General features: G+C 41.6%; 1 protein-coding gene, 5 non-coding genes and 1 pseudogene across 6 annotated transcripts; 1 reads left to right on the top strand and 6 right to left on the bottom strand.

The window, feature by feature from the left end:
* The first annotated feature begins 13,740 nt into the window (after positions 1-13,740).
* On the top strand, positions 13,741-15,720 carry fabp4b (fatty acid binding protein 4b). Its single transcript, XM_088327242.1, has 4 exons — positions 13,741-13,906; positions 15,205-15,380; positions 15,445-15,546; positions 15,608-15,720. Exons 1-4 carry the CDS (start codon positions 13,834-13,836, stop codon positions 15,659-15,661), a joined length of 405 nt encoding a protein of 134 aa, XP_088183368.1. The 5' UTR covers positions 13,741-13,833; the 3' UTR covers positions 15,662-15,720.
* A 2,756-nt stretch (positions 15,721-18,476) lies between these two features.
* On the bottom strand, positions 18,477-18,589 carry trnal-caa (transfer RNA leucine (anticodon CAA)). The gene is made up of 2 exons: positions 18,552-18,589; positions 18,477-18,521 (listed from the first exon to the last, which is right to left on the bottom strand). It is a non-coding gene; the product is annotated as a tRNA-Leu (tRNA).
* Positions 18,590-19,223: 634 nt separating this feature from the next.
* trnal-caa (transfer RNA leucine (anticodon CAA)) lies at positions 19,224-19,337 on the bottom strand. Its single transcript has 2 exons — positions 19,300-19,337; positions 19,224-19,269 (listed from the first exon to the last, which is right to left on the bottom strand). It is a non-coding gene; the product is annotated as a tRNA-Leu (tRNA).
* Positions 19,338-20,352: 1,015 nt separating this feature from the next.
* trnal-caa (transfer RNA leucine (anticodon CAA)) lies at positions 20,353-20,465 on the bottom strand. Its single transcript has 2 exons — positions 20,428-20,465; positions 20,353-20,397 (listed from the first exon to the last, which is right to left on the bottom strand). It is a non-coding gene; the product is annotated as a tRNA-Leu (tRNA).
* A 1,022-nt stretch (positions 20,466-21,487) lies between these two features.
* trnal-caa (transfer RNA leucine (anticodon CAA)) lies at positions 21,488-21,600 on the bottom strand. The gene is made up of 2 exons: positions 21,563-21,600; positions 21,488-21,532 (listed from the first exon to the last, which is right to left on the bottom strand). It is a non-coding gene; the product is annotated as a tRNA-Leu (tRNA).
* Positions 21,601-22,103: 503 nt separating this feature from the next.
* On the bottom strand, positions 22,104-22,220 carry LOC148372666 (U2 spliceosomal RNA; annotated as a pseudogene).
* A 366-nt stretch (positions 22,221-22,586) lies between these two features.
* On the bottom strand, positions 22,587-22,699 carry trnal-caa (transfer RNA leucine (anticodon CAA)). The gene is made up of 2 exons: positions 22,662-22,699; positions 22,587-22,631 (listed from the first exon to the last, which is right to left on the bottom strand). It is a non-coding gene; the product is annotated as a tRNA-Leu (tRNA).
* Between the last annotated feature and the right edge of the window lie 3,673 nt (positions 22,700-26,372).

Here is a 26,372-nt window from a genome sequence, read left to right as displayed (position 1 = left end):
TTAAGAAAAAGTATAAAAGGAGAAAATGAAAAAAGACAGGTTTGTGGTTATCCCTTTAATCAGTATATTACCAACAATAATTTAAAGCAGAAAATGAATTCATAATTTGAATAAGAAAATGTAACTTAATTATCTATTAGAGTATATCTTATATTTCGTGGTCAGTTTCCTGCTCCCATAGTGTTTTGATTTTTATCAAGGAGCCCTTACTAAGGTAGCAAAATTACAAAAAGCAAAAAGTGAAATGAAAAGAAAAATGTAACCAGCCAGACACGCTGGGTGCTCATCACCCCAAGAGCTCTGGACCCAAAATGCCCCTAGAGTAGAAGTAAGATCTTGGGCCCAGGCCTGAACCCGACCTGAAATTCAGGCCAGGTTCGGACTTAAAATGGCAATCATCAAGTCGGGGTGGTCGGGCTTCTCTCTCGCCGTTTTTTTTAATTTTTTCCTTCAAAGAGGATCTTCACAGCATGCACTTACTTTTACTCGAGTAATTATTTAGATAAAGAAAATGCTCACCAAACTATCAGTTTAACTCAAAATCACTAAATCCCAAAAAATGTTCATCCTTGGTGTTGGGGTAAAAGAGGCGTGGCCTACTCTTTCCACCTCCCTCAGGTCAGACGTTATTTCTGCTTCTAGCCAATAGCTTACAAGCTTTACAAACTTTCTGCTTTTTGGCCAAATCTTTCACTATTTGCAGCTTGTAATCTGTAGAATTTGATTTCATTTTGGGTGCCATTTTGCTCAGTTTTGCATTCGCTGCATGTCGCCAAGATGCGCACTTCTGCGCCAAACTGTTCATTTAAGCAATCCTCTTTGTGCAGACTTGATTTAGGGGCCTCGCCCCCAAGCGAACCCCACGACGCGCAGTTCATCCGAAACTCAAGAGTTTTGTGCTGAAGTACGCGCACCCGGTGTAAATCTTCATGTTTACTTTGGTGGCAAATTGAAACTTCAGGTTTATTTCGGGCTCGTTTATCAGATCCATTTAATCTGTCGGGTTCAGGCGGGTTCGGGTTTATATAGCCGCAACTTGGGTCAGGTCTGGCTGTGTCCTGATTACTGGTACGGGGCAGCCTCAGATGTTGGCGCCAACAGCCACGGATCCTGATTGGCTGTTGGACTCTTTTTAAACTCCCGTCTTCCTGAAAGAACTCGTCAGATCGTCTGCGAACCTATGCTCCCAGCTAGTCAAGCTTTTGTGACTCTCCGACTCTATCCTGCCCTGTTTTCTGTCTGATTCCTGTTGCCGACCTCTTCTCCGGACCCGTTAATGTGTTTGCTCCTCCTCCCCGGCCATCGACCTGTTTTTCTGGCTGTCTACGACTACCCTCGCTCGACACGGAAGTGCCACTTCCGCGTTCCCGCTATCTGCTACCCGTGACCGACGATCATCGGATCGTGGATGCAAGTCCTGTTCCCCTTCTAAATAAAACTGAGTAAAACGAACGCATTTGGGTCCTGTCTCCGTTCCTGGTCTGTGACAGGCTGAATGTTTGAGACCCGATCTTAACTCTACCCTGGAGTAACTACTTCTGGGTGTCAGTAATTTTGGGGGTAACGTAATTACTTTTAAGATGAAGTTACTAATAACTGTAACTCACAACTATTTTTCAGTAACGAGCTCAACAATGCGCCTGGGTCTATTTAAGGCCCAGGTGTCAAACAGGCGGCCTGAGGGCCGAAACAGGCCCGCTAAGGGATTAATTCCGGCCCGCGAGACAACACTCAGAGAAGCGCAAGAGAAAAACAAGCTGCAGGTTGAAATATGTCAACTTGATGTTGCCAAAGCCAGGTGCCTCTCACAAAGACACTGTACTTGTATTTATTTCTCTCTCTCTCTCTCTCTCTCTCTCTCTCTCTCTTTCTTTTCCACCCCTTTTCTCCCACTCTCTCTCTTTCACTCTCTGTGTCTCTCTTTTTCCCTTCCTTTGTTGCTCTTTGTCTCTTTCTCTCTCTGTGTCTTTTAACCTCTTTTGCTCTAACTTCCTTTTTTCCTTTTCTCTCTTTTCTATTTCTCTCTTCATACCCTTTGTACTTTCTTTTCTCTTTTCTCTCCTTCTGTCTTTCTATTTCTCTTTGGATTTCTTTCTTCCTCTCCCTTTCCTTTCCCCCTCTCTCACGACTTTTTATCTTTTGTTTCTCATGCTCTCTCTCTTTTTTCTTTCTTTGACCCGCCCTCTCTCCTTTTCCCTGCCTCTTTCTCTTATTTCTGTATCTCTTTTTCTTTTTCTTTAATCAACTCGTCCGGCCCCCGGACAGAATGTTCGTTCTATCCCGTGGCCCCCGAGCTAAAATGAGTTTGACACTCCTGATTTAAGGGATCCTCAGTTAAAAAAAAAGCAACAACATGCTGTGATAAACGGGCGGCGGAAAATAACGTGACTCGATAGGGGACGTGAGAGGCCCGGGCGATTCTTCAAGGGTTGTCATGACTCTGGCGGGCTTTATATAACTAGCAGCTGAACGCTGTACTTTCCCATGTCGAGGTCATGGGGTGGCCCTGTGAGCACTTTTGCTGGTTGTTTTTCACACAAGAATTTCGACGCGCTGGTGGGCGGATCTAAGAAGAGAAAAAAAAAAAAAAAGAATCGGAGAGCTGTACAGTATCTGCCCTCCCCTGCAATCTGCAGCCCGGTGGCATCGCGCCTCAGGCTGGGGCCTCTGTGTCTCACTTTATTGACAGAACAAGACGTTTCTATGTGAAAAAAGCCTCAAAGACTCCCCTCCCCCCAGGAACCGGGAGCTGTAGGCGCGGTGTGTCGCGGAAGGATGAAGGGATGAGAACCATCAAAGCGTGAAAAAGATCAAAACGCGCAGGCGGCAGGATGACCTCGGCAGTCGTGGACCCGTGTACTTGAACACAGAGCGCCCACGCTGGCCTCAGCTTCTCCTCTGATGTTGCGGTCACAATCAGGGTAGGGTAGGGTTACCGTATTTTCCGCACTATAAAGCGCACCTAAAAGCCTTTATTTTTTTCAAAAGCTGACCATGCGCCTTATAATACAGTGCGCCTCAATTATGGATCAATTTTAAAAATGCAAAGTTTTCCAACTAACTTGCAGCCGCCGACTAGATTTTCCCCCGAACGCCAAGTAGTACGCGGTGTATACTGGGATTTATTTACCGGCGTTTCATTGGCTAACCAATGTGTCAATCATCATTTGAATCGATCACTATTGGCTAAAGTTATTCGGAGTTAAAGGGGGCGGATCCTTTTTATCATTTACAGGCTCGCATAGGCTTAAACGGCAAAACAAAGCCTGCAATTGGCCAAAAAGATGAATGTGTATAGCACGAGGCTGACGGCATAGAGAAAGCATGTTTTTCTATTCTGTACTCGTAAATATTTTATTCTCCTGGATTTACTACCCTCACGGATATAAGAGGACATTGGCTGCACATTATTATGAACACAACGACTTCGGTGAGCTACTCCGGGTTTTATATTGTCTCTGTATCTTGTTTTAGACTGAACTCGATGTTTCTGTGATAAGCGGTGCAGATAATAGATGGAATGGAGTGTCTATTTTTAAATTAAACTCAATTCCAAGTGTTTATTGTCATATGCACAGTAAAGTTGCGAGCGAAAAAGAAAATAGATACTAAGGAATGGTTGGCTTTTCTTGAATCCCGAGATTTTAACCTTCCGAATGATGGAACGATGCATTTGAGTGACATCGCACGGACACCGCATCTGCACGTGTTCTCGACACGTATTTGCGTCTTTGCAAGCTTTCGGAATGTTAAGGGGGTAATCAGTTGGACTGAACTATCTGACTGTTTTGTCCACGTTCCCATTGTAGCGCCTTATAATCCGGTGCGTCTTATGTATGTCAAATATAGGACCAAAAACTATTTTTTCGGGGTGCGCCCTATAACCCGGTGCGCCTTATAGTGCGGAAAATACGGTACTTTAACTGGATTACCGTATTTTCCACACTATAAGGCGCACCGTGTTATAAGGCGCACCTTCAGTGAATGATATATTTTAAAACTTTTTCCATACATAAGGCGCACCGCATTATAAGGCGCTACAGTAGAGGCTGTAGTTACGTTATGCAACCATTAGATGGTGCCGCGCTAAAGGGAATGTCAACAAAACGTCAGATAGGTCAGTCAAACGTTATTAATAGATAACAAACAAGCTTTCCACAACTCCATTCGCTCCCAAAATGAATAAACAGCTGTTTTATTATTTTCTCTGAGGTAAAGCATTTTCGTGACACATCTTTAACATCTTTGAACAACAGCAAGGCTTAACATTTTACTTTTCCTCCATTTAGTCAACACGCAAAAAAACGTCTGATACTTTTATGGTAAGTTAAACGTTAGTGCAATCGCAATATAGTGACACTCGTAATGTGCAAAAACAATAACAAGTGCAAGACAATAACAATAAAGTAATAACATAATTACTGTAAAATGTAAAACGTAAACACACAAAAGAAAAACATAAAGCTCACTCTATCAGCTCCTCATTTACGAATCCCTCGAATTCTTCTTCTGCAGTGTTCGAATTGCTGCTGCTCTATTTCCGTGTTCTACTGCGTGACTGATCGCCTTGAGTTTAAACTCTGCGTTGTAAGCGTGTCTCTTAATAGGAGCCATTTCAGGGTCTTTATACAAACGCACAAATAAAACAGAATCGTTGTTTAATATTTCCCAGTATGCACAGGGCAATTCTTCTTCTGCGCGAAAAATGGAGTCGATGGCTGCTTACCGTAAGTTGCGAGACCTGTCGCGGCTCAATATTGATTCATATATAAGGCGCACAGGATTATAAGGCGCATTGTCAGCTTAAAAAACAAACAAACAAAAAAGAATTTAGGTGCGCCTTATAGTGCGGAAAATACGGTACTTTCAATGACTTTTGGATTACTCCAATACCAAATATGATAATAAAAGACAAAAGAAACTAAATATGAATAAAATGATGACTCACAACACGTGGTAAGCTTTCTCTCCTGGCTTTGATCTCTTTGATAACATAAAATGCGACAGAAACAAAATGAAAATAAATCCAAACAGCTTGCCAACATCAATTTTGCCGTTCCATGTGCTCCGTTACTCCCCAAGCCTGCACAAAATTTAGTCATTTTATTCATATTTAGTTTCTTTTGTCTTTGATTATCATATTTGGTATTTGAGTAATCCAAAAGTAATTGAAAGTAATCCAGTTAAAGTAACCCCACCCAACCCTGGTCACAATAAGTTAGAAGCGGGGAGAGCGACACGCTTAGACCTGCCTGGTAGCTGCATTAAAAAGGATGCCCCCTGTTGGTGAAATTTTACCTGTTACTCTCTCATGCCAAGACTGCAGAGGTGGGCCTTCAGGACCTGCAAGGACCTTACATAATATCTGAATCATTTTCATTTATATTTTTTCCAATATTACTTGTTAAATAATTCCAAATTGTCTGTCAGTTGTTGTTTCAGATGTGTGCTTTCGTATTCAAGCAATTAAACAATAAAATTTCAGCTCCAACTTGTTGCCAGGATCAGAAATCCACCCGGAGGCCTTCAGAATAAGTTCTGCGGGCCCTATAGCATAAGATAAGTCTTATGGGGGATTGAAGGATTTTATACATTTTACTATAAAGGATTTTATGCGATTAAATACAAGTTACATTTATCAAGTTCATTGAACATTTTCACCGGGTAGGCTGAAGTTAAATGACAGGTCACGCTGATCCAAATGCGGAATGTTTTGGCGGGGGGAATTTTGATAACAGGACTCTCACGGGGGGACGGCAGGCGATGTTTGGAGAACAAGGCCCTGATGACGTAGAAACGCTCTCCTGTTTTGAGTTTCTCCAGACATCGAGGCGAGGGGGTGGACTCAACGTGGGGGTTATCCTGGCACGCCCATGGGAGGAGCCGGCACACCAACTTGCGGAAAAACGTGGGCAGAGGAAGAAAGGCAGAAAATGGAGAGAGGAGGCCTGACGGAGACTCGAGCGACACTTAATCGGCTAATTCGATGGAGTTCACTTTGTTTAATTAATTAAGAAATTAAATCTGCCCCCTGTGGAAATGCCGGTCTCTTGTTCCTTTTTCCATCAAGAAACAGGCCCGCATTGTTATGAGAATGCAGGTTGTGTTTGGTTAATAGAGTCAGTCAGATAACTAGTTCGAACAATTTGGTAAACGGTACATTTTAATATTTAATTCCTAACAGTGTCGATCAAGTTGTTGCTTAGCCAATCAGATTCGGTGGAGCCAGGGTCTTCTATGTGACCTAGTAAAAGGTCAGCGTTTTTACTATGATCGCACCAACCGTGGTTAAACTTGAAGAGGACGAGCTGCAAATTGGACCGGCTAGTTAACCTAACATGCATGTTTTTGGAATGTGGAGGAAACCCGAGTGCCCGAAGGAAACCCACACAGTCACGGGGAGAACATGCAAACGGCGCACAGGAAGGCTGGTACCTGGATTTGATCCCATGACCACAGAACTGTACGGCAGGCGTGCTAACCACTCATCCGCCGTGCTGCCCTTCCCTGCATATGAATGTCGTAATTCATGTCAAGAAATATACCTATGTGAGCAATTAGTTTCCACAAAGATGTAATGATGCAAGACCACCACCAGCAACACTGTAATACCACTAAGTGAACTCTATCGAATATGGCCGAATTAGCCGAATTAGTGTTGCTCGAGTCTCTGTCAAGCCTCCTCTGAAGTCCGCAGCCTTTCTCCTGATGGTGATGGTGTCCCGGCTCCTCCCATGGGCGCGCCAACGAAGCCCCCTAGGCTCCACCATCTCGGAGAAGAGTGCCGCGATGTCTGGAAAAACTCAAAACAGCGGAGAGCATTTCTCAAACAATGCCTGCCGTCCTCCGTCTTCAGGGCCCCTCCACGTCTGGATGCGCTGATTATCTTATCAGCCTCAAATCCCGTTCCCGACATTCCTGTAAACAATACTCTCCACTAGGTTGCACTGAACTCACACCACAGCCCCGCCAGTGAATATCTTTTGCATTAAATGTAATTTGTCTCATCTCATCTCATCTCATTAGCTGCACCACTTATCCTCAGTAGGGTCATTGCTGGAGCCCATCCCAGCAATCATCGGGCAGTGGGCAGGGGAGACCCTGAACTGGTTGCAGGGCACACAGGGACAGACAATTCGCTCGCTCATTCACACCTAGGAACAATTTGGACCGGCCAATCCACCTGAAATGCATGTCTTTGGAATGTGGGAGGAAACCGGAGTGCCCGGAGGAAACCCACGCAAGAACGGGAAGAACATGCAAACTCCGCACAGGAAGTCCGGTAGCTGGATTTGAACCCACACAGGAGGTTCCCAAGACGTTAGAACTGTGCCGCACACGCGCTAACCACTGCCCCTAAATGTAATTTGTCTCATCTCATCTCATTATCTGCACTGCTTATCCTCAGTAGGGTCACGGGGGTGCTGGAGCCCATCCCAGCAATCATCGGGCAGTGGGCAGGGGAGACCCTGAACTGGTTGCAGGGCACACAGGGACAGACAATTCGCTTGCTCATTCACACCTAGGGACAATTTGGACCGGCCAATCCACCTGAAATGCATGTCTTTGGAATGTGGGAGGAAACCGGAGTGCCCGGAGGAAACCCACGCAAGAACGGGAAGAACATGCAAACTCCGCACAGGAAGTCCGGTAGCTGGATTTGAACCCACACAGGAGGTTCCCAAGACGTTAGAACTGTGCCGCACACGCGCTAACCACTGCCCCTAAATGTAATTTGTCTCATCTCATCTCATTATCTGCACTGCTTATCCTCAGTAGGGTCACGGGGGTGCTGGAGCCCATCCCAGCAATCATCGGGCAGTGGGCAGGGGAGACCCTGAACTGGTTGCAGGGCACACAGGGACAGACAATTCGCTTGCTCATTCACACCTAGGGACAATTTGGACCGGCCAATCCACCTGAAATGCATGTCTTTGGAATGTGGGAGGAAACCGGAGTGCCCGGAGGAAACCCACGCAAGCACGGGAAGAACATGCAAACTCTGCACAGGAAGTCCGGTAGCTGGATTTGAACCCACACAGGAGGTTCCCAAGACGTTAGAACTGTGCCGCACACGCGCCGCTGTGCTGCCACTAAATGTAATTTGTATTCCATCGTAAAAAATCCTTTATAGTCAAATATATAAAAAAAAATAATTAAAAAAAACCCCCAAAAAACAACCTTCATATCTCGGAGAATCCGAGCCCAACCTTTCAATTCCCTTTCGGCCGGCAGGATCTTCTCTCCATTATTCATGAGTTACTCAGGTTGGACCCTGGGAACAAGCTGAGCGAGGCCTTGTGTCAATACGCAACACCGGCCGGCACAATGGGCCCGGCCTGCGACTACACTGTTGACAGACACCGACACAAAGGAGCTAAAAGGAGTCCCCCTCCGTTCTCACACACACTAAAGAATGAGTCAGTGTGCTGCCGCTCAGGGCTCTGTTTGTACAGTATATACAGCTTTTGTCCGACGCCTCTGTTCTGCCCTCAATGGGGCTCGAAGTCTTGATGAAAAGCGGGAGGAAAAGACTTATCCGCGGCTGCCAGACCGTCTTCGTCTTCATTGGGTGCCGTCTGCGGGTATGCGGATGAGGTCTCCCTCGGAAATTCCCTCGCACCTCGGGCCCCTGCCCGTCCGTGCTTGTGACATCATAACTTGTCGGTTTAGGCTAATGAATATGTCGTGCGTCGTCACGCGGGCCGGCGACAAGCGTTTGGGAACTCTCTAATGGAGGGGTGTCAGACTCGTTAGAAAGAAAGAAAGAAAGAATGAAAGAAAGAGGGACAGAAAGAGGGACAGAAAAAAAGAAATAGGGAGCGAAAAGAGAGATAGAGAAAGAGATAGAGATGAGAGAAAGAGAGATAGAAAGAAATAGAGAGAAAAAGACAGCAAAAAGAGTAAGAAACGGAGAGAGAAAGAAAGGGTAAAAAAAAAGAAAAAGAAAGAGAAAGACAAAGAGTGATAAACAGAGAGAGTGTAAGGGATAGAGAGATACAAAAAGAATGACAGAGAGATGGAGGAAAAAAAGAAGAAAAAGAAAGTGAGAGAAAGAGAGAGCGGGAGAGAGACCGAGAGAGAAATACACGCAGAGAGAAAGATAGACAAACATAAAAAAAATGTGGCAAAGAGAGAGAGATACAGAGAGAGGGGGAGAAAGAGAGAAAAGAAGAAAAAGAATGACAGGGTGAAAGAAAGAGAAGAACCAAAGAGAAAGAAGCAAAAAAGAGACAGAGAGAGAAAGAGTGAATAAAAGAGTGAAAGAAAGAGATACAGAGAGAGAAAGAGAGATAAAAATAGAGAAACAGAGAGAACAAGAGGGACAGAGGGAGAGAAATAGAGGGGAAAAAAGAGAAAGAATGAGAGACATATAGAAAAAAACAGGAAAAAAAAACAGAGAGAGAGAGAAAGAGAGAGAGAGAGAGAGAGAGAGAGAGAGAGAGAGAGAGAGAGAGAGAGAAATATACAACCACAGCATCCTTCTGAGTGGCGCCTGGCTTTGGCAACATCAAGTGGACATGTTTCAACCTGCAGCCCGTTTTTCTCTCGTGCTTCTCTCAGCATTGTCTCACAGGCCATATTCATATCCCTTGGCGGGCCTTTTTCAGCCCAAAGCCTTTTAACTGGCTCTTTTAACACATTTTTGTAATGGAAAATGACATGGTTTCCAATCAATATAGATAAATACTGTATATACAGCATTAATGGCGGCGCCCTCTGTTGGCTGCGGCTGCATCGACTCGCTACAACGGGTCAGGTGTATCGACATTTCGTTCTCTGTACATTGTTACAAAGAATGACAATACAAAGGAAATTATTATTATTATTATTATTAATATACAGTGTGTGTTGCCTTTCTTACAGGGCCTATATGGTTGCTTGGATCCCCTAACCACGAAGGTCCGTGTTGTGTCTTATGTTGAAACTATTGCCAATCTTATCAGCTATAAAGATACAGATTTCTGATATTTTTTTACCAGGGGTCTGAAACAAAATAATGCCCTCTAGATTCAGGATCTATAGAACAAAATCTACAGTTTAAGATCATTCTGCAATGTGAATTATGGAGGGGTACATTCTAAAACGCTGACCGTTATAAGCAAACGTTGATACCCATTTTTATACCGCCACCAAGTGGTGAATTTTGGCTCCTACGGGTAGTTGTCAAAATTATTCCCAGCTGTATCAAATACTCATTTAAATCCAATTTCTTTGTGACTATCATGAAATACTTCAATTTAAACACGTTTTGAGTCCATTTGAATAACGCAAATGTGCTTTCCAAAAGTGGGCATTTCCTTAAACCAGGGGTCGTCAAACTCATTTTAACTCGGGGGGCACACGACAGAACGAACGTTCTCTCGGGGGCCGGTCGAGTAGATTGAGGAGAAAGAAAAAAAAGAGAGATAGAAATAATAGAAAGAGGGGCAGAGAAAAAGAGCGTGTGGCACAAGGAATAATAGAATGAGAGAGAGAGAGAGAGAGAGAGAGAGAGAGAGAGAGAGAGAGAGAGAGAGAGAGAGAGAGAGAGAGAGAGAGAGAGAGAGAGAATGAGAGAAACAAGAGAGATAAAAAGAGAAATAGTGAGAAAGGTGGAAAGAAAGAGAGAAAAAGAAAGAAATCCAAAGAGAACTAGAAAGAGAGAAAGACAGAAGGGAAGAAAAGAGAAGGAAAGAAAGAAAGATAAAAAGAGAAATAGTCAGAGAGGGGGAAAGAAAGAGAAAGAAAGAAAGAAATCTACGGAGAAATAGGAAGAGAACAAGAGAGAAGGGGAGAAAAGAGAAGGAGAGAAAGAGAGAAGGGGATAAAGAGAGAAAGGGAAAGGAAGAGAGAGCAAAATTAAGTAAAATACACAGAGAAAACGACAAAGAGGAACAAAGAAAGAGAGAGAAAAAAAAAATCCAAAGAGAAATAGAAAGAGAGAAAGAGAGAAGGAGAGAAAAGAGGAGGAGTGAAAGAGAGAAGGGGATAAAGAGAGAAGGGGAAGGGAAGAGAGAGCAAAATAAGGTAAAAAGACACAGAGAGAAAAATAGAGGAGGAACAAAGAAAGAGAAAAAGAGGGACAGAGAGTGAAGGAGAGATAGTGAGTGAGAGAAAAAGGGCAGAAAAGAGAAAGAGAAACAGAGAGAGAGAGAGAGAGAGAGAGAGAGAGAGAGAGAGAGAGAGAGAGAGAGAGAGAGAAAAAACTATAACTAAAGCGTCTTTGTGAGAGGCACCTTATTTTCCCAACATCAAGTGGACATATTTCAACCTATAGCTCGTTTTTCTCTTGCGCTTCTCTCTGATACGGCCCGCTAATTGCTTATGAGGTAGTCCTGGGAAATATATTTAATAATTTATTTCATTTGTTAGCGTGTCCGCGGCACAGTTCCGAGGTCATGGGTTCAAATCCAGCTACCAGCCTTCCTGTGTGGAGTTTGCATGTTCTCCCCCTGACTGCGTGGGTTTCCTCCGGGAACTCTGGTTTCCTCCCACATTCCTCAAAAAACCCATGCATGTCAGTTTAATTGGCCGGCCCAAATTGTCCCTAGGTGTGAATGAGCAAGTGAGTTGTCTGTCCCTGGGTGCCCTGCGACTGGCTGGCAACAGGTTGAGGGTGGCCCCTGCCCACTCCCCTAAGACAGCTGGGATGGGCTCCAGCATTCCCGCGGCCCTACTGAGGATAATGGATGGATATGCAGGGAATAGTCCCATTTAATGTCACGAACCAGGACAGGAAACAGGAATGAGAACCCAATCGCGTAACGTTACTCACCGTTTATCGGGAGAGGAGGAATCCGCGCACACTTGATCCAGGGATCGATGGTCACGGAAGTAGACGCGGGGCCAATCGTGGCAACCGTGACAGAACCTGGCATCACATGGGGGGGGAACCAATTGGTTGCCATGGCAACCATGACATTAAATTAGAAATGTCTTCGTTGTCAGTGATAACAATGTATCAGGCGTAGTTGCTGTCATGCACTTCCTGGACAAATGTCAACCTATTACCTATTACCTATTTTTTTTTATTGTTGTTCTCTATGTTTTTTGTACTGTCCCCCACCCAATGGCGATTCTAGGGTCTCGTGGGGCCCCAAGCAGAAATTCATTGTTCATTATCATGCTTTCTTCTCTCCTTTTCTTATTTTTTCTTCTTTCTTTTTTCATTTCTGGAAGGATAATTTCTCTTCATAATGAAGGTCTCAAAATGCAATATTCAATTTCTCCATCAACTGCAATACACATTTTGACTCTCTGTCGCCACCTAGTGGGGTTCCCAAGCAACTGCATAGTGGAAAAAAAATCGCCTCTGCCCCTGCCCCTGCCCACTGCCTGAAGATAGCTGCGATGGGCTCCAGCACCCTCGGGACCCTACTGAGGATAAGCGGTGCAGATAATGGATTGATGGATGTTTTAATTCAGGTTTTTTTTAATAGTACAGTGTTACCAATACATTAAAAACAAACTAATATTGTGAAGGCTGGTAGTAAATCATGGCAAAATTAGTTTTTAAAATTAATTACTCAATTAATTAATTTTCGTTTTCTTTAAATGTGTTATAATTATTAGGTTTCAAATCATCTTTTTATTTATTTTTTCATTTCACATTCTTATGTAATATTGAGGATAAGTTGGAGTATATTGATTCAGTAAACTACAAATATACAGTACATAAATGTCCATTTATTTTATCTTACTAATCAATCTGCTTTAAAATAACTATTATACTGTATTACAATTTACTATTCAGCTAAGAGACCTGTTTTAATTTCATTATGTTTTTAAATATTATCTAAAAAAATATTAAAATTACATAGTAAACAAAGAAATGCAGTGTAGGCTGGTGGTCAATAATGGTAAAGGTCTTTTTTTTTTAAAAACAAAAATAAAGAAATACTGAATTCCTTTTTTTTAAAAGTGTTTGTATTATTATTTATGTTCAAATTATTTTTTATTTCTTTACCTATTTATGTAACATTTTTTGATAACTTGGAGTAGATGAATTCAGTAAACTATAAGAAATGCAAAAATAAATTTCTTTTTTTAAATTTGGCAGTGTTTAAATAGTTACTGATTAAATGTTACTATCTAGCAAAGAAACTGTTTGAAATTGAGTATTAAGTACATACAAATTAAGTATATTTTAAAATATTTTAAATTTTTTTTAAGAACAAACAAATGTTGAATAGGCTGAATAAAAGCAAAGTTTTTTGTGAAACAATAAACAAATAAAGAAACAAATAAATTAGGAAATAATGATTTTTTTCTAGTGTTTAACATTACTTAGGGTTCAAATAGTATAAAAAATTTGTTTTTTTACATTTTCATCTTATGTATGTAATATTGAGGATAATTTGGAGTATATTAATTCAGTAAACTACAAAAACGTACAAAATATGCATTATTTATTTGCAAATTTGTCTGCGTTTAAATGTCTAAAATATTAAGAGCTACTATTTAGCAAAGAAATAGTTTTAATTCAAGTATTTTTAAAACAATTTTTAAAATATGTTTAAAATATACGAAAAAGGAAAAATACTCCGTAGACTGGTAGTAAATATTAAAGGTGTTTGTTTAAAAACAAAAAAAAGAAAAATCAATTGAAAACTAGAGTTAATTTCGGTCTTAAATCAACACGCCAGAATTTAATTAAAAGACACACCCCTTAATCCCACAGTGGCCATGGAAACGGCAGAGCTTGCTTCTGATTGGGCGACGTGTCCTGCACCGGGCTTCAAATGTGACATTTCCTCATTAGGTCAGTCCATCCTTTCCTGTCCTGCACCCAAAGGGGAAAACGTGGTTTTTGTTGTGTCTTAAGGCCTCCAAGACGTCAAAACCCCCACCATGGTTGAGCAGTTTGTCGGAACCTGGAAACTCACTGCCAGTGAGAATTTTGATGAGTACATGAAGGCTCTTGGTAAGGCTTGACTTCATTAAACGTTTTTTTTTTTTTTTTTTTTTTTTTTTTTTTTGGGTCCATTTCTCTTCCTTTTATTATTAGTCAAAAGTTTGACTTTACCCAGATCAGATTTCCCATGAAAATGTCACATTGCTTGTTTATTGCTGTTCTTTGAGAGTAGTATACACCCTTGTAGGAGATCTTGTCTTTCTTTCCAATTCTTTACATGGAATGGACTTTATTTCTTAAAACATTGAGTTTCACTTTAATTCTGGCCACTGTGAAACTTCAATCACACCCATAAATGATACTTGACTAGTTTTTAGAGCTTTTCTAAATGGCTAAACCATCTTCAGCTGTGCTAACATAAATGCACAAAGGTTTTTAAATCCTCAATTAGCCTTCTAATTTAATGGAGTGCTGGTTTCTTTGAGCCTCTGTACACCCTAGTAGATATTGCAAGGGTATTTTTTTTATTTTATTTTATTATTATTTTTTATTTATTTATTTATTTATTTTTTTTTTGACCAGTTTTATTGACACTATTGGTAGTAGGAGTAAAATGAATTTTCACTGAAAGGATTACTGGACTTGGACAATGGGCCTTGAGGAGGGTTCTCTAGCATTTTTGTTTCAGGTATACAGGACTTAAAAGCATTTCAGAAGTGGAATTCTGATGATAGAATGGACACCAACTGCTGTTAAATCCAAAGTTTAGATACTGCATTAACAAAACAGATGTCTAAAGCTAAAATTCATTTACCACTATGGTCCATTTTTGATTGGTTTAGTGTTCATTGAGAAAAAAAAAAACTGTTTAGAACAGTTGTCAAACAGGCGGCCCGTGGGCCTACTCAGGCCCGCTAAGGAATTGAATACGGCCCGCGAGACAATACTCAGAGAAGCGCAAGATAAAAACCAGCTCCAGGTTGATATGTCCGCTTGATGTTGCCAAAGCCAGGTGCTTCTCAGACACTGTACTTGTATTTATTTCTCTCCTTCTCTTTTTTTTTTCACCCTTTCTTTCTCTTTTTCACCCTTTCTTTCTCTTTTTCACCCCTTTCTCTTTTTCACCCCTTCTTTCTTTCTCTTTTTCACCCCCTCTCTCTCTTTTTTTTCTTTTCTTTCTTTCTTTGTCTCTAATCTACTAGTCCGGCCCCTGACAGAATGTTTGTTCTATTGTGTGCCCCCCCGAGTTAAAATGAGTTTGACACCCCTGGTTTAGAATGAGGAAATTTCTAAGGGACTATAAACTTTTGACCGGTGGCAGTGTAGCTGTGCATGCTAATTCCGCCCATTTTGTGTTTTGCATGCAGGTGTGGGCTTTGCCACCCGACAAATGGGTAACGTGGTCAAACCCAACCTGGTTTTCAGCGTGGACGATGGCGGATTCATCACAATGAGGTCCGAAAGCACTTTCAAGACCAAGGAAATCAAATTCAAACTCAACGAGGCGTTCGACGAAAACACTGCCGACGACCGGAATGTGAAGGTGGGTTTTAAAGAAATGAATTTCATGTATCCTTTCAAAAATCCACACTTATTTCTGTCTGCAGACTTTAATTACTTATGAGAACGGTAAACTAGTACAGAAGCAGTCGTGGGACGGCAAGTCCACAACGCTGGAGCGGGAGATTCAAGATGGCAAACTGATTACTGTGAGTTGCTTTCAGGATGCAAGTTTCTTCTTAATTGCAATTTTGTTCACTGCCTCCACAGAAATGCAGCATGGGTGACGTTGTTGCAATGAGGACCTACGAGAAGGAAGCTTAAATGGTTGAAAAATTAAATATATCATGCCTGAACTGCAAAGAATAAAAATATACAAATGATTGTGGACACTTATTTCTAAATCTTGCAAGAGGAGGTGAAAAGTTTACCTTCAAAAACGACTGTTTTAAGTTTATTTTTTGAGAAGTTCATATTTAAGTTTTAGTCATGTTCAGAAGTTAAATCTTTGTGTTGGAATAAGCTAGTCCAACAAACGTTAACGTCTGTTTTCATAAAAATGCGTGTAAATGACAAGCGCTTCTTAATGTAATGTTTATGGCAATCTACTAGGTCCATTAGGGTTTAAAATGCAAATGGTGATTATTAATTTGCTACATGAACAATCTCCATTGAGACTCTGGTTCTGTAAAATAAACCCAAAAGTCTGTCTGCATCCTCAGTAACAGTTTAAATGAAGACTTAAAACACACTTTGTATATACTATAGTTTATAACTAACTTGTGATTTAAGATGTTAACATTTGTTTTTATTGCAACATCCATTGCAGCCTGATCATCTTGGGGATGTGTTGTCCAGTCTCAAGATTAAATGAGTTTCCTCACCCTCATATATGTTTTAGATCAGGTGTTGGTGATCTGTAGTTTGCAATCTATGGTGTGTGTCCTTTGAGACTCTTAAGGGATATACAAATATGACTTGACATACCTGCAACTGTGTCAAACTACCTCATTTAAACCCTTAAACTCATACAATTATAAATCTACCACTCTTAAGTGTCCAACTCGTTTTTATATAGCACAAAATGACCCAAGAGACTGCACATATTGCAATTACATCATCCCCTGATCATAATTCAACGTGCGGGTAAGGGAAAAACCTTAAGAACCTCAACTTGGGGGGGAAAATTATGGAAAAGTCCTTTACAAGTGGTGATCCTCTTTCCAGTGTGCGATTTAGCATTGGAAACCAATTCACAAAATGGTAAACATTAAAAATATGTCCAGAAACTAAAAGATTCCAATGACACGTCGGACTTGTGAGATTGTCTAAGTCCATGAGAAGCACTAATGCAGTAGCTTGTGTTGACATGCTTCAAGTCCAGAGGCTTGTCTGCTGACTCCTCTTCAATTGTCCTTCCCTATATCACCATCAGCCAGGCAATTGGAGGGGACAAAAGTATGAGGTGGGCTTCAATCATAAGTTAAAGTGGGTCTCAATTTTAGATTCAAAAAATTCCAGGATTCATAACTTATCTCCGGGGGAAGGGCATTCCACAGCACCGGAGCCCAGTTGCAGAACGCTGTAGACTTCTTCTTGGCTCTTGGAGTCATAAGTAGACCAGCATATTTTGAGCAGAGGCTCTTTGTACGAACAGATGGGGAAATGAAATCAATTAAACAATACACATCTAGTATTTTGGTCTGGTTGGTCAGCTAGTTGGATCCCTTAACTCCTGGGTTTGTAGGGGCATGATATCCTTCAGTGTATCTTGGGCAAGTACAGCCCTGTGGTGCCTATGCCTCTAGGCCAACATATGTTTCCACCAAGTCTACAGCTCCTTTATATTCAAGCCAAACTAAGCTTTTGTGCGTAAGTAAACCGATCAAACATTTGATTTCCATTTTAGGTTTTCTACTTCAGCCCATGATTAATATTCCGATGACTGTATTGTGCATGAAAATGGAATGTGAGATAACATTTACTGCTTTAATATCAACATTTTGGCATGCATTTTAGATGTGGCAATATACTTGGTCATTTAGGGCTGTGATATACTTTAAATGGTAATGGTGGATATACTCAGATTAAAAACAAGTGACCAATAGGAGACACAAACATTCATATCAGCAACATTCTTTGACCATGTGAACAGTTATTTAGGAATTAAGCTTTAATGCTGTTTAACAGGAATTTGGGGGTCACCAACTAAACTGGATATAATGACCACAGAAGTCTTTGCACTAAAGAGGCTTTTTGTCATTCACTAAGTCACCCGGGGTTGCTCAGAAGCCTTTGTGGGTTGCATGTCCCCCCACCACACAGTTTGGGACAATGGTCTTTTGTTTAAGCAAGGACTCATTTCCTAATATCGGAGCAGACACTTGTGACAGTAAAGATGTGGCCAAATCCCTTGTGGAGGTCAAAGTGGGGACCCCCTCTCCAGGCCTCTTGTCTTAGATGCACAGACTGGAAGTAAATCCAGTGCTCGTGTCCTGATTAAACTTCTGAGGCAATGTGCTCCTGGTGAGCCAGGCTTGTTGACTGAGGCACACAATGGCTTAGTTTCATAGCTCAAAAATTCTTAGCTTATACAAAATTAGAGTTGGGTGGATTGATCCAAAAAGCCAATACCGATACTAAGCAAGTAATGGATCGGATCGACACTATTCTCCTGTGATCAATACTTCTTCTCCAACCCATTTCCTCAAAGTGCTGCTTCTCTATGTAGATAGCCCAGCCCTTCTCTCCCTCATCCAGTGCCCTTGGCCACTTGAAGTTTATTTCGAAGTGTGTAACTGACAGGCACCATTTTAGCAGCTCTCCCTATCTGGCCTGGTGCTGCATTCTGCCTGCCAGAAAGAAGGCCAAATGTAGGCTTCCTCCCTCACCAGAAGCTAAAAGCCATGTAAGACGCTAACCTGCTTATTGGGGGCATTATGGGTTCAGTGTCTTACCCAAGGACACTTCGACATGTAACCTGAGCCGGGATTCAAACTGGGATCCCTTCATCCCAAGACGAGCGCTCTACCTCCTGAGCTACTTGAAAGGCGCTATATAAATGCAGATCATCACCAAAAGGGGGCGCAGCAGCGAAAGAACAACACAATTTCAGGTTTTACCAAAGAAATAAAGCTGTTGTCAGGAGCGGGATTCGAACCCGCGCCTCCATTGGAGACCAGAATGCCCATGTAATGATGAGAAGAATTACAGACTTGAGTCTGGCGCCTTAGACCGCTCGGCCATCCTGACATATAATAAATGGAAACATTTGAAGGCTTCAGCAAATTTTTCAGGTACACAAACTGAAAATAAGAACTTTAGACAAACAAAAACAATAGAAGCCACAATTAAAGGGATAATGTGTAATATATAGGGCCTCTTATTGGTACAAAATACCTTCATTAAGGTAAAAAAAAAAACATCAATTTAAATACCAGGCAAACATACATGACATGAACTAATATACCAATGTTATTATTCATATAATATTTGTAAAATGTTCCTCAAAGCTTCTGCGGGTCTGAGCAATCACAAGTCTATAAACGTTGCTTGGAATAACGGTGACCAACAGCAATCCCAAGTGTAGCATCCAATTCAATCAAATTTTTGGCAAACATGTCCAAAACCCGAGATCGAGTTAAGTGACATATTGATGAGTTTCCAGCAAAAGTCATTTCAAGTCAAGTCATGTCATTTATCTGTATACCCCTTAATCACAAAAGGTCTCAAAGTATAAAATAAATAAACACCGTCAAATTATGTCAGTTGTCAGATATGAAGTACAACGAAAGGTGAAACATAAGGTGAGGCAGAATTAACCAAAAGGGGGCGCACTTGCGAAAGAACATAACAATTTCAGGTTTTACAAAAGCAATAAAATACTTGTCAGGAGTGGGATTCGAACCCACGCCTCAAAATTGAGACCAGAACGCCCATGTAATGATGAGAAGATTTACAGCCTTGAGTCTGGCGCCTTAGACCGCTCGACCATCCTGACATAGAAAGTACCGATACATATGAATAATTCGTCAGTTTTTTTCAGGTAGGCAAACTGAAAATGAGAACTTTACACAGACAAAATCAATAGAAACCGCAATTAAAGGCACAATGTGTAATATATGTGGCTGTTAGTGGTACAAAACACCATCATTAAGTTAAAAAAAAACATTGATTTGAATATCAGGCAAATTACATGACAAGAACTATTATAACAATGTTATTTTTATGTAAAATTTATATTTCTTTTAAAGTGAAATCAATGTTCCCTCAAAAACTCCAAAAGTCTGAGCAATCACTAAAAGTTTGTTAGCGTCGCTTGAAATAATAGCGGGCAACATCAAAGTGGGGCAGCACGGCGGTGCAGTGGTTAGCGCATGTGCGGCACAGTTTATGTCTTGGGAACCTCCTGCGTGAGTTCAAATCCAGCTCCAGACTTCCTGTGCGGAGTTTGTATGTTCTCCCCGTGCTTGCGTGGGTTTCCTCCGGGCACTCCGGTTTCCTCCCACATTCCAAAAACATGCATTTCAGGTGAATTGGCCGGTCCAAATTGTCCCTAGATGTGAATGAGCAAGTGAGTTGTCTGACCCCGTGTGCCCTGCGATTGGCTGGCAACCAATTCAGGGTGTCCCCTGCCCACAGCCCGGTGATTGCTGGGAGGGGCTCCAGCACCCCCGCGACCCTACTGAGGATAAGCAGTGTAGCTAATGAGATGAGATGAGAACATCAAAGTGTAGAAACCAAATCATCAATAAGCATGTCCAAAACCCCAAATTGAATTAATTTACATTTCGCTGAGTTTCTGACAAATTTCACGTCAAGTTATGTTTATTTATATAGCCCTTAATCAGAAATGTCTCAAAGTATAAAATAAATAAATACCATCCAATTATGTCAGTTGGCAGATATGAACTACAACGAAAGGTGAAAAGTAAGGTGAGGGAGAATCAACCAGAAGGGGGCGCACCCGCGAAAAGAGAACGCAATTTTAGGTTTTACAAAAGAAATAAAATAGTTGTCAGAAGTGGGATTCGAACCCACGCCTCCATTGGAGACCAGAATGCCCATGTATTGATGAGAAGGTTTACAGCCTTGAGTCTGGCGCCTTAGACCGCTCGGCCATCCTGACATGTTGTACAATCATGTATTTAAACAGTTAAGCAAATTTTGGTGGTACACAGACTAATAATAAGAACTTTAAACAACCAAAATCAATATGAGTCAGTATTAAAGGGTCAATGTGTAACATATTGTGCCTCTTAGTGGTACAAAATACCTTCATTAAGGTAAAAAAAACATCGATTTAAATACCAGGAAAAAATACATGACATGAACTATTATACCAATTTTACTTTTATATAAAATTCAGATTTCTTTTAAAGTGGAATAAATGTTCCCTCAAGGATTCCAAAAATCTGAGCAATCACTAAAAGTCTGTAAGCGTCACATGAAATAACGGTGAGCAACAAAAATCCTAAGTGCAGCAACCAAATATATAGCAAACATTTCCAAAACCCGAGACACTTTTTGCAACAGAATTGTGTTTTTTAAAAAAGTACCTTTTGTTAAATAATACTTACATTTTAAAGATTTAGGTTGGTTGCATAAAAACGTGTTTTTCCCCCTGCTTTTCCTTCTTCATTTTCAAATGCACCCAAAAAGCAGGTAGGCGCCTTGCATGACTGACGCCGCTATCTGTGTGTGAGTGTGTGTGTGAATGGGTAATACATTGTAAAGCGCTTTGGGAGATTGTCAGTGACTTGAAAAGCGCTAAATAAAATGCTCTTCATTTACCATTTACCATTTGTTCTTTATTTTTTCATCATTCGTTTCCTTTTTCCAAGCTTTTTACTTTTTTTCTTGCCTATTTTGTTTTATTCTCAAGTTTCTTTTTTCTTTACTTGCTGGACCACCCCCTCCAAACCGGGCTGGTTACGCCCATGTTTTAAAAGATGTACATCTAATGAAACAATGTCATTTTCACTTAAGATTGTCAAAAGAATTGTTGTATGTCCAATTCAGACTGAAATATTTTAGCAAAACAATTGCATAAAATACCATCAAATTACGTCGGATGGAAAATCAACCAAAAGGAGGCGCACTCACGAAGAAAAAACACCATTTCATGCTTTACGAAATAAATATATTGCTTGTCAGGAGTGGGATTCGAACCCACGCCTCCACTGGAGACCAGAAGACCCATACAACAATGAGAAGGTACACAGCCTTGAGTCTGGCGCCTTAGACCGCTCGGCCATCCTGACATATTATATTTTGATACATTTGTATCATTCAGCAAATATTTCAGGTAGATAACCTGAAAATGAGAACTTTAAACAAACAAAAACAATTTTTAAATGCACCCAATAAGCAGATAGGCGCCTTGCATGACCCATGCCGCTATTGGTGTGTGTGTGTGTGTGTGAATGGGTAATCTATTGTAAAGCACTTTGGGAGATTGTCAGTGACTTGAAAAGCGTGAAATAAAATGGTATTCATTTACCCTTTGTTCTTTATTTTCTTTCATCTTTTGTTTCTTTTTTTCAAAGCTTTTTTCTTGCCTTATTTTTTTTGTTTTATAGTTTCTTTTTTTCTTTGCTTGGGGTTTTTGGGGTTTTTAAGGGTTATTGTTCTATCTTCGTTATTCATTATCCATTATTCGTTATCGGTCAGTTCATTATACGCTACAAAGCCTAGGAGCCGGGACACTTACTCTCAGCCAAAAGGCCAAGCTAAGGTCCTAGCCCTAAAGCCATGTTGCGATCATTGCGAATGCACCGTTCCCGGAGGTACTGCAATACCGGGCCGATGCGTGGAGTGGACAGAGCAAGCTCTTATTCCATCTCCGGAATGCAAAAATCAAAAGGCCAAGCGGCCAAGTTAAGGTCCTAACAGGCCAAGCTAAGGACCTGGCATCAAAGATGAGGACGGCTTACCGTGAATTTCATAATTGCGGCTAAGATGAGGACGGCTTACCGTGAATTTCATAATTGCTACTTACCCCCCAAAACAGGCTAGTTACGCCCATGTTTTGCAAGCTGTAGATCTACTTGTTGAAGTCGAATAAAACAATGTCAATTTCACTTAAGATTGGCAAAAGTATTGTATGTTGTACGTTCAATTCAGACTGAAATATTTTAGCGAATAAATTGCATAAAATACCATCAAATTACGTCATAGGGAGAATCAATCAACAGGAGGCGCACTCACGAAGAGACAACACGACGTGATGCTTTACAAAAAAATTAACTGTCAGAAGTGGGATTCGAACCCACGCCTCCATTGGAGACCAGAAGACCCATGTAACAATGCGAAGGTTCACAGCCTTGAGTCTGGTGCCTTAGACCGCTCGGCCATCCTGACTTGTTTAAAAATGATATATATGGAATACTAAGGGTGGAAATCAGGTAGACAGATTGAAGATCCACAATGTATTTTATTATGATAATAACACTAATAATAATAATGATTAATGTTATTATTGTCATTATAAGTGTCTGGATGATCATTCGTGATTACTAGCATTATATAGTTAATAGATGGGTATAACTAAATTAGATAGATAGATAGATAGATAGATAGATAGATAGATAGATAGATAGATAGATAGATAGATAGATAGATAGATAGATAGATAGATAGATAGATAGATAGATAGATAGATAGATAGATAGATAGATAGATAGATAGATAGATAGATAGATAGATAGATAGATAGATAGATAGATAGATAGATACTTTATTCATCCCCGGAGGGAAATTCACATTTCCAGCAGCATCCCTGAGCTGAGAACAATACAATAATAAAGCAAAAAGAATACAATATACAAATACCCAGTGTGACGTGCAAATGCCCACTGTAGCGTGTTATATAGAATATCTAAATAGTGCTACACAGAATATATATTGCAATAAAATTCGGTAATATGCAATGTACGTGGTGTGGTTTAATGTGTGCTTTTACTCTGGCGGGTAGAGTTAAAGAGCCTCATGGCATGAGGAAGAAAAGATCTCTTCAGTCTGTCCGTAGTACAAGACAGTGACAGCAGTCTGTCGCTGAAACTGCTCTTCTGTCTGGAGATAATGCTGTGTAGTGGATGCGATGGATGGTCCTTGATTGACCGCAGCTTTTCCAGTGCCCGTCTCTCAGCTACTGTTGTTAGGCTGTCCAGCTCTTTGCCCACAACAGAGCTCGCTTTCCTAGCCAGTTTATTGAGACGAGAGGCATCCTTCTTCTTGACGCTGGCTCCCCAACACGTTGTCGCATAGAAGAGGGCGCTTGCCACTACTGTCTCATAGAATATTTTCAGGAGCTTTTTGCAGATTTTGAAGGAGGCCAGTGTAGCGACCCTCGTTCATGCACGACACAAGGTTTCACAATCTCTGGTTTATTGCCTGCATTCAGTAAATAAAACAATACAAAAGTCAGGGGTCTCTGTTCTCGACTGCAATTATCTTCAACGCTTACAAAAATCACTTAAGCTACGGCAAGTGCTGAAGCCCATAAAGTGCCAAACGAAAAAAACAGTCACAGACGCCCATGACTTAACAACTGAATGAGGTACCGGAATATTAACAGTAATACAACAAAAACACAGATTTTGTGAGAATTCAAAAAAACATTCAAAACAATCAAATTTCAACTCTGTTACACCCACCCCCACCGAATTCTGGACAAAATCTCACACTTGGTTATAAAATCAAAATCAATATATAACAGTAGTCATTGGGTCACACATATTAGGACCGACTTGAGAAGTATCCTTTAAGGATGCAGTGGCCAGAGAAAATTCTCTGAACCAGCCACCGGCTATAGAATGCCTTACACATTCCACATTCACCCAAGACATATACAAGACATAAATGAGCACAAAACATTCTCTCCAAAACCAAGTTATTTCAGAAGAATTTTAAAGGGAAAAAATGTCATGCCCCAAGAGCTCGAACTACTGTGTTACGCATAGTCTAAACATTACACTGTAGGTGTCTGGTGACATCTTGTCTAGCCATAGTGTGAAGAAGCCTGTTGACTGGTCGTATAACACGACCCAGGCGTGTAGTGCGGTGTGGTGCAGACTCTGGTTGATCAGTGTGGCTAACGTTACCTCCAGAGACAGCAGCCACTACAGATTGAACATGATCATGCTCACTAAGAGTCGAATTGTCATCCCTAACAGCAGTGTCGTGAGTATGAGTGGTCAAGGAATGACCAGAGTGATCAGAACTTTCAGAGTTCAGCCCATGCACCCACTCTCTGGTTCTCTCCCCAGATGCAGGTGTGAGATCTGTGTAGTTGTCAAGGCCTGAGATGCTTACAAGACTCTGCGCATCATCTGCCGCACATCCAGACCGGTTTAGCTGAGCAGGCACTCGAGCATGAGACTCTTCGGAGACAGTGGGACTGGTCATTGAAGAACAAACAGAGGCAGATGATTGTGCAGAGGACAAAGACAAATCAGACTGGGGAGAGGGCTGGTCTTGAACTGGGAGAAAGTTAACCAACATCAGCAGGTTACGGTGAACAACCTTCTCATTCCCTGTGATGGTGTCTTGAATTCTGAATGTGTGTGTTTGAGGGTTCATCTCAATAACAGTGTAGATGATAGACTCCCACCTATCAGCCAATTTTCGCTTGCCCCTCTCATTTTTGTTCGCCACAAGGACTCTATCTCCAACTTCAATTGACGGCCCTTTTGCTGCCCTGTTATAGAGTCGAGTCTGTCTGCCCTGTTCCTTTTTTGCATGTTCCTGAGCAATTGACATAGCCTCCTTCAGGTCTTCAGACAGTTTTGCAACATATCTGCCGTAGGTGGTAATGTCAGGGTCAGACAAAATGTTCCCAAACAGAGTGTCAACTGGGAGGCGAGGAACTCTCCCAAACATCAAGTAAAATGGTGCATATCCAGTAGTTTCATGAGCAGTGCAATTGTACATGAATGTGAGTGTTTGTAAACGTCTTGGCCAGTCCTGCTTTGATTCAGGGGGCAGAGCTCTGATCATATTGCCCAAAGTACGATTAAAACGCTCAACACTTCCATTTCCCATCGGATGGTCAGGGTAGTATGTGACTTACGCACCCCAGATAATTGTAAAAGTTCTGCGACCAAATTGCTCTCAAAGCTTGGGCCTTGATCACTGTGGATCCTCTCCGGAAAGCCATAAACACAAAAATACTTTTCCCATAGAACTTTAGCTACTTGCCTGGCTGACTGGTCTCTACATGGAAAAGCTTGTGCCAATCTGGTGAAATGGTCTGTTATGACTAGTACGTCAACAGATTTGTTGTGTGAATCTTCAGCGGACCAGAAATCAATACAAACAAGTTGCAATGGGCGGGAAGTGGCAATGCTTTCCAGAGGGGCCCTCCCTGCAGGCTCAGTGACTTTGCTGACTATGCAACGCTGACATTGACGAACATGCATCCTCACATCTCTGTCCATATGCAACCAAAAGAATCTCTGTCTGGCGATGCTCAGGGTTCTTGACTGGCCTTGATGGCCCGCACTGTCATGCACCCCTTTTAAAACTTCGGCCTTCAGGCAATCAGGGACCACTAACTGATGGCGTTTTGCATTTGAAATCTGATTACGGGATACTCTGTACAAAACATCATCACTCAGAACAAACTTCTCCCAGTGCTTCAGGAGGCCCAGAACTTGACTTGTCTCGTGTGCCCTTTCACGTCTAGACGGTCTTCGAGACCGTTCCACATAAAACCGAAGACGAGACAAAACTCTGTCCCTGGACTGAGCCTCCCGCAGGTCATCCATGGGGAAAGCAGGCAGACTGGGTAGTGTATCTGGGATAAGGTGGGGCATGTGGCTTATCAGTTGAGCTGCACGAGTTCTCGCACCGGAGGCCCATTCAGTGTGTGACTGGACAACAGCAGCAACTTCTTGATTGGATACAGTCTGGGCCGACACGAGTAATGACTGGACATTTGTAGCTAAAGAATGGGACAGCTTCTCTGCCATGACAGGCTGATCGGTAGAGTCTCTGAAAGTCTGTTGGACGGCTGTATCAGACAAAACCGCAG

This window comes from Urocampus carinirostris, chromosome 2, assembly GCF_059441175.1.
Source record: "Urocampus carinirostris isolate Australia breed hairy pipefish chromosome 2, RoL_Ucar_1.0, whole genome shotgun sequence".
Taxonomy (NCBI): domain Eukaryota; kingdom Metazoa; phylum Chordata; class Actinopteri; order Syngnathiformes; family Syngnathidae; genus Urocampus; species Urocampus carinirostris.
Note: the sequence above shows the minus strand (reverse complement) of the source record. Positions and strands in the feature narration are given on the sequence as shown.

Excerpts from the sequence above, each read along its gene's own strand:
- fabp4b (XM_088327242.1), top strand. The coding sequence starts at position 13,834 with ATGGTTGAGCAGTTTGTCGGAACCTGGAAACTCACTGCCAGTGAGAAT. Across the intron at positions 13,907-15,204 it reads TGAGTACATGAAGGCTCTTG|GTGTGGGCTTTGCCACCCGA; the intron begins GTAAGGCTTGAC and ends TTTTGCATGCAG. Across the intron at positions 15,547-15,607 it reads AAGATGGCAAACTGATTACT|AAATGCAGCATGGGTGACGT; the intron begins GTGAGTTGCTTT and ends CTGCCTCCACAG.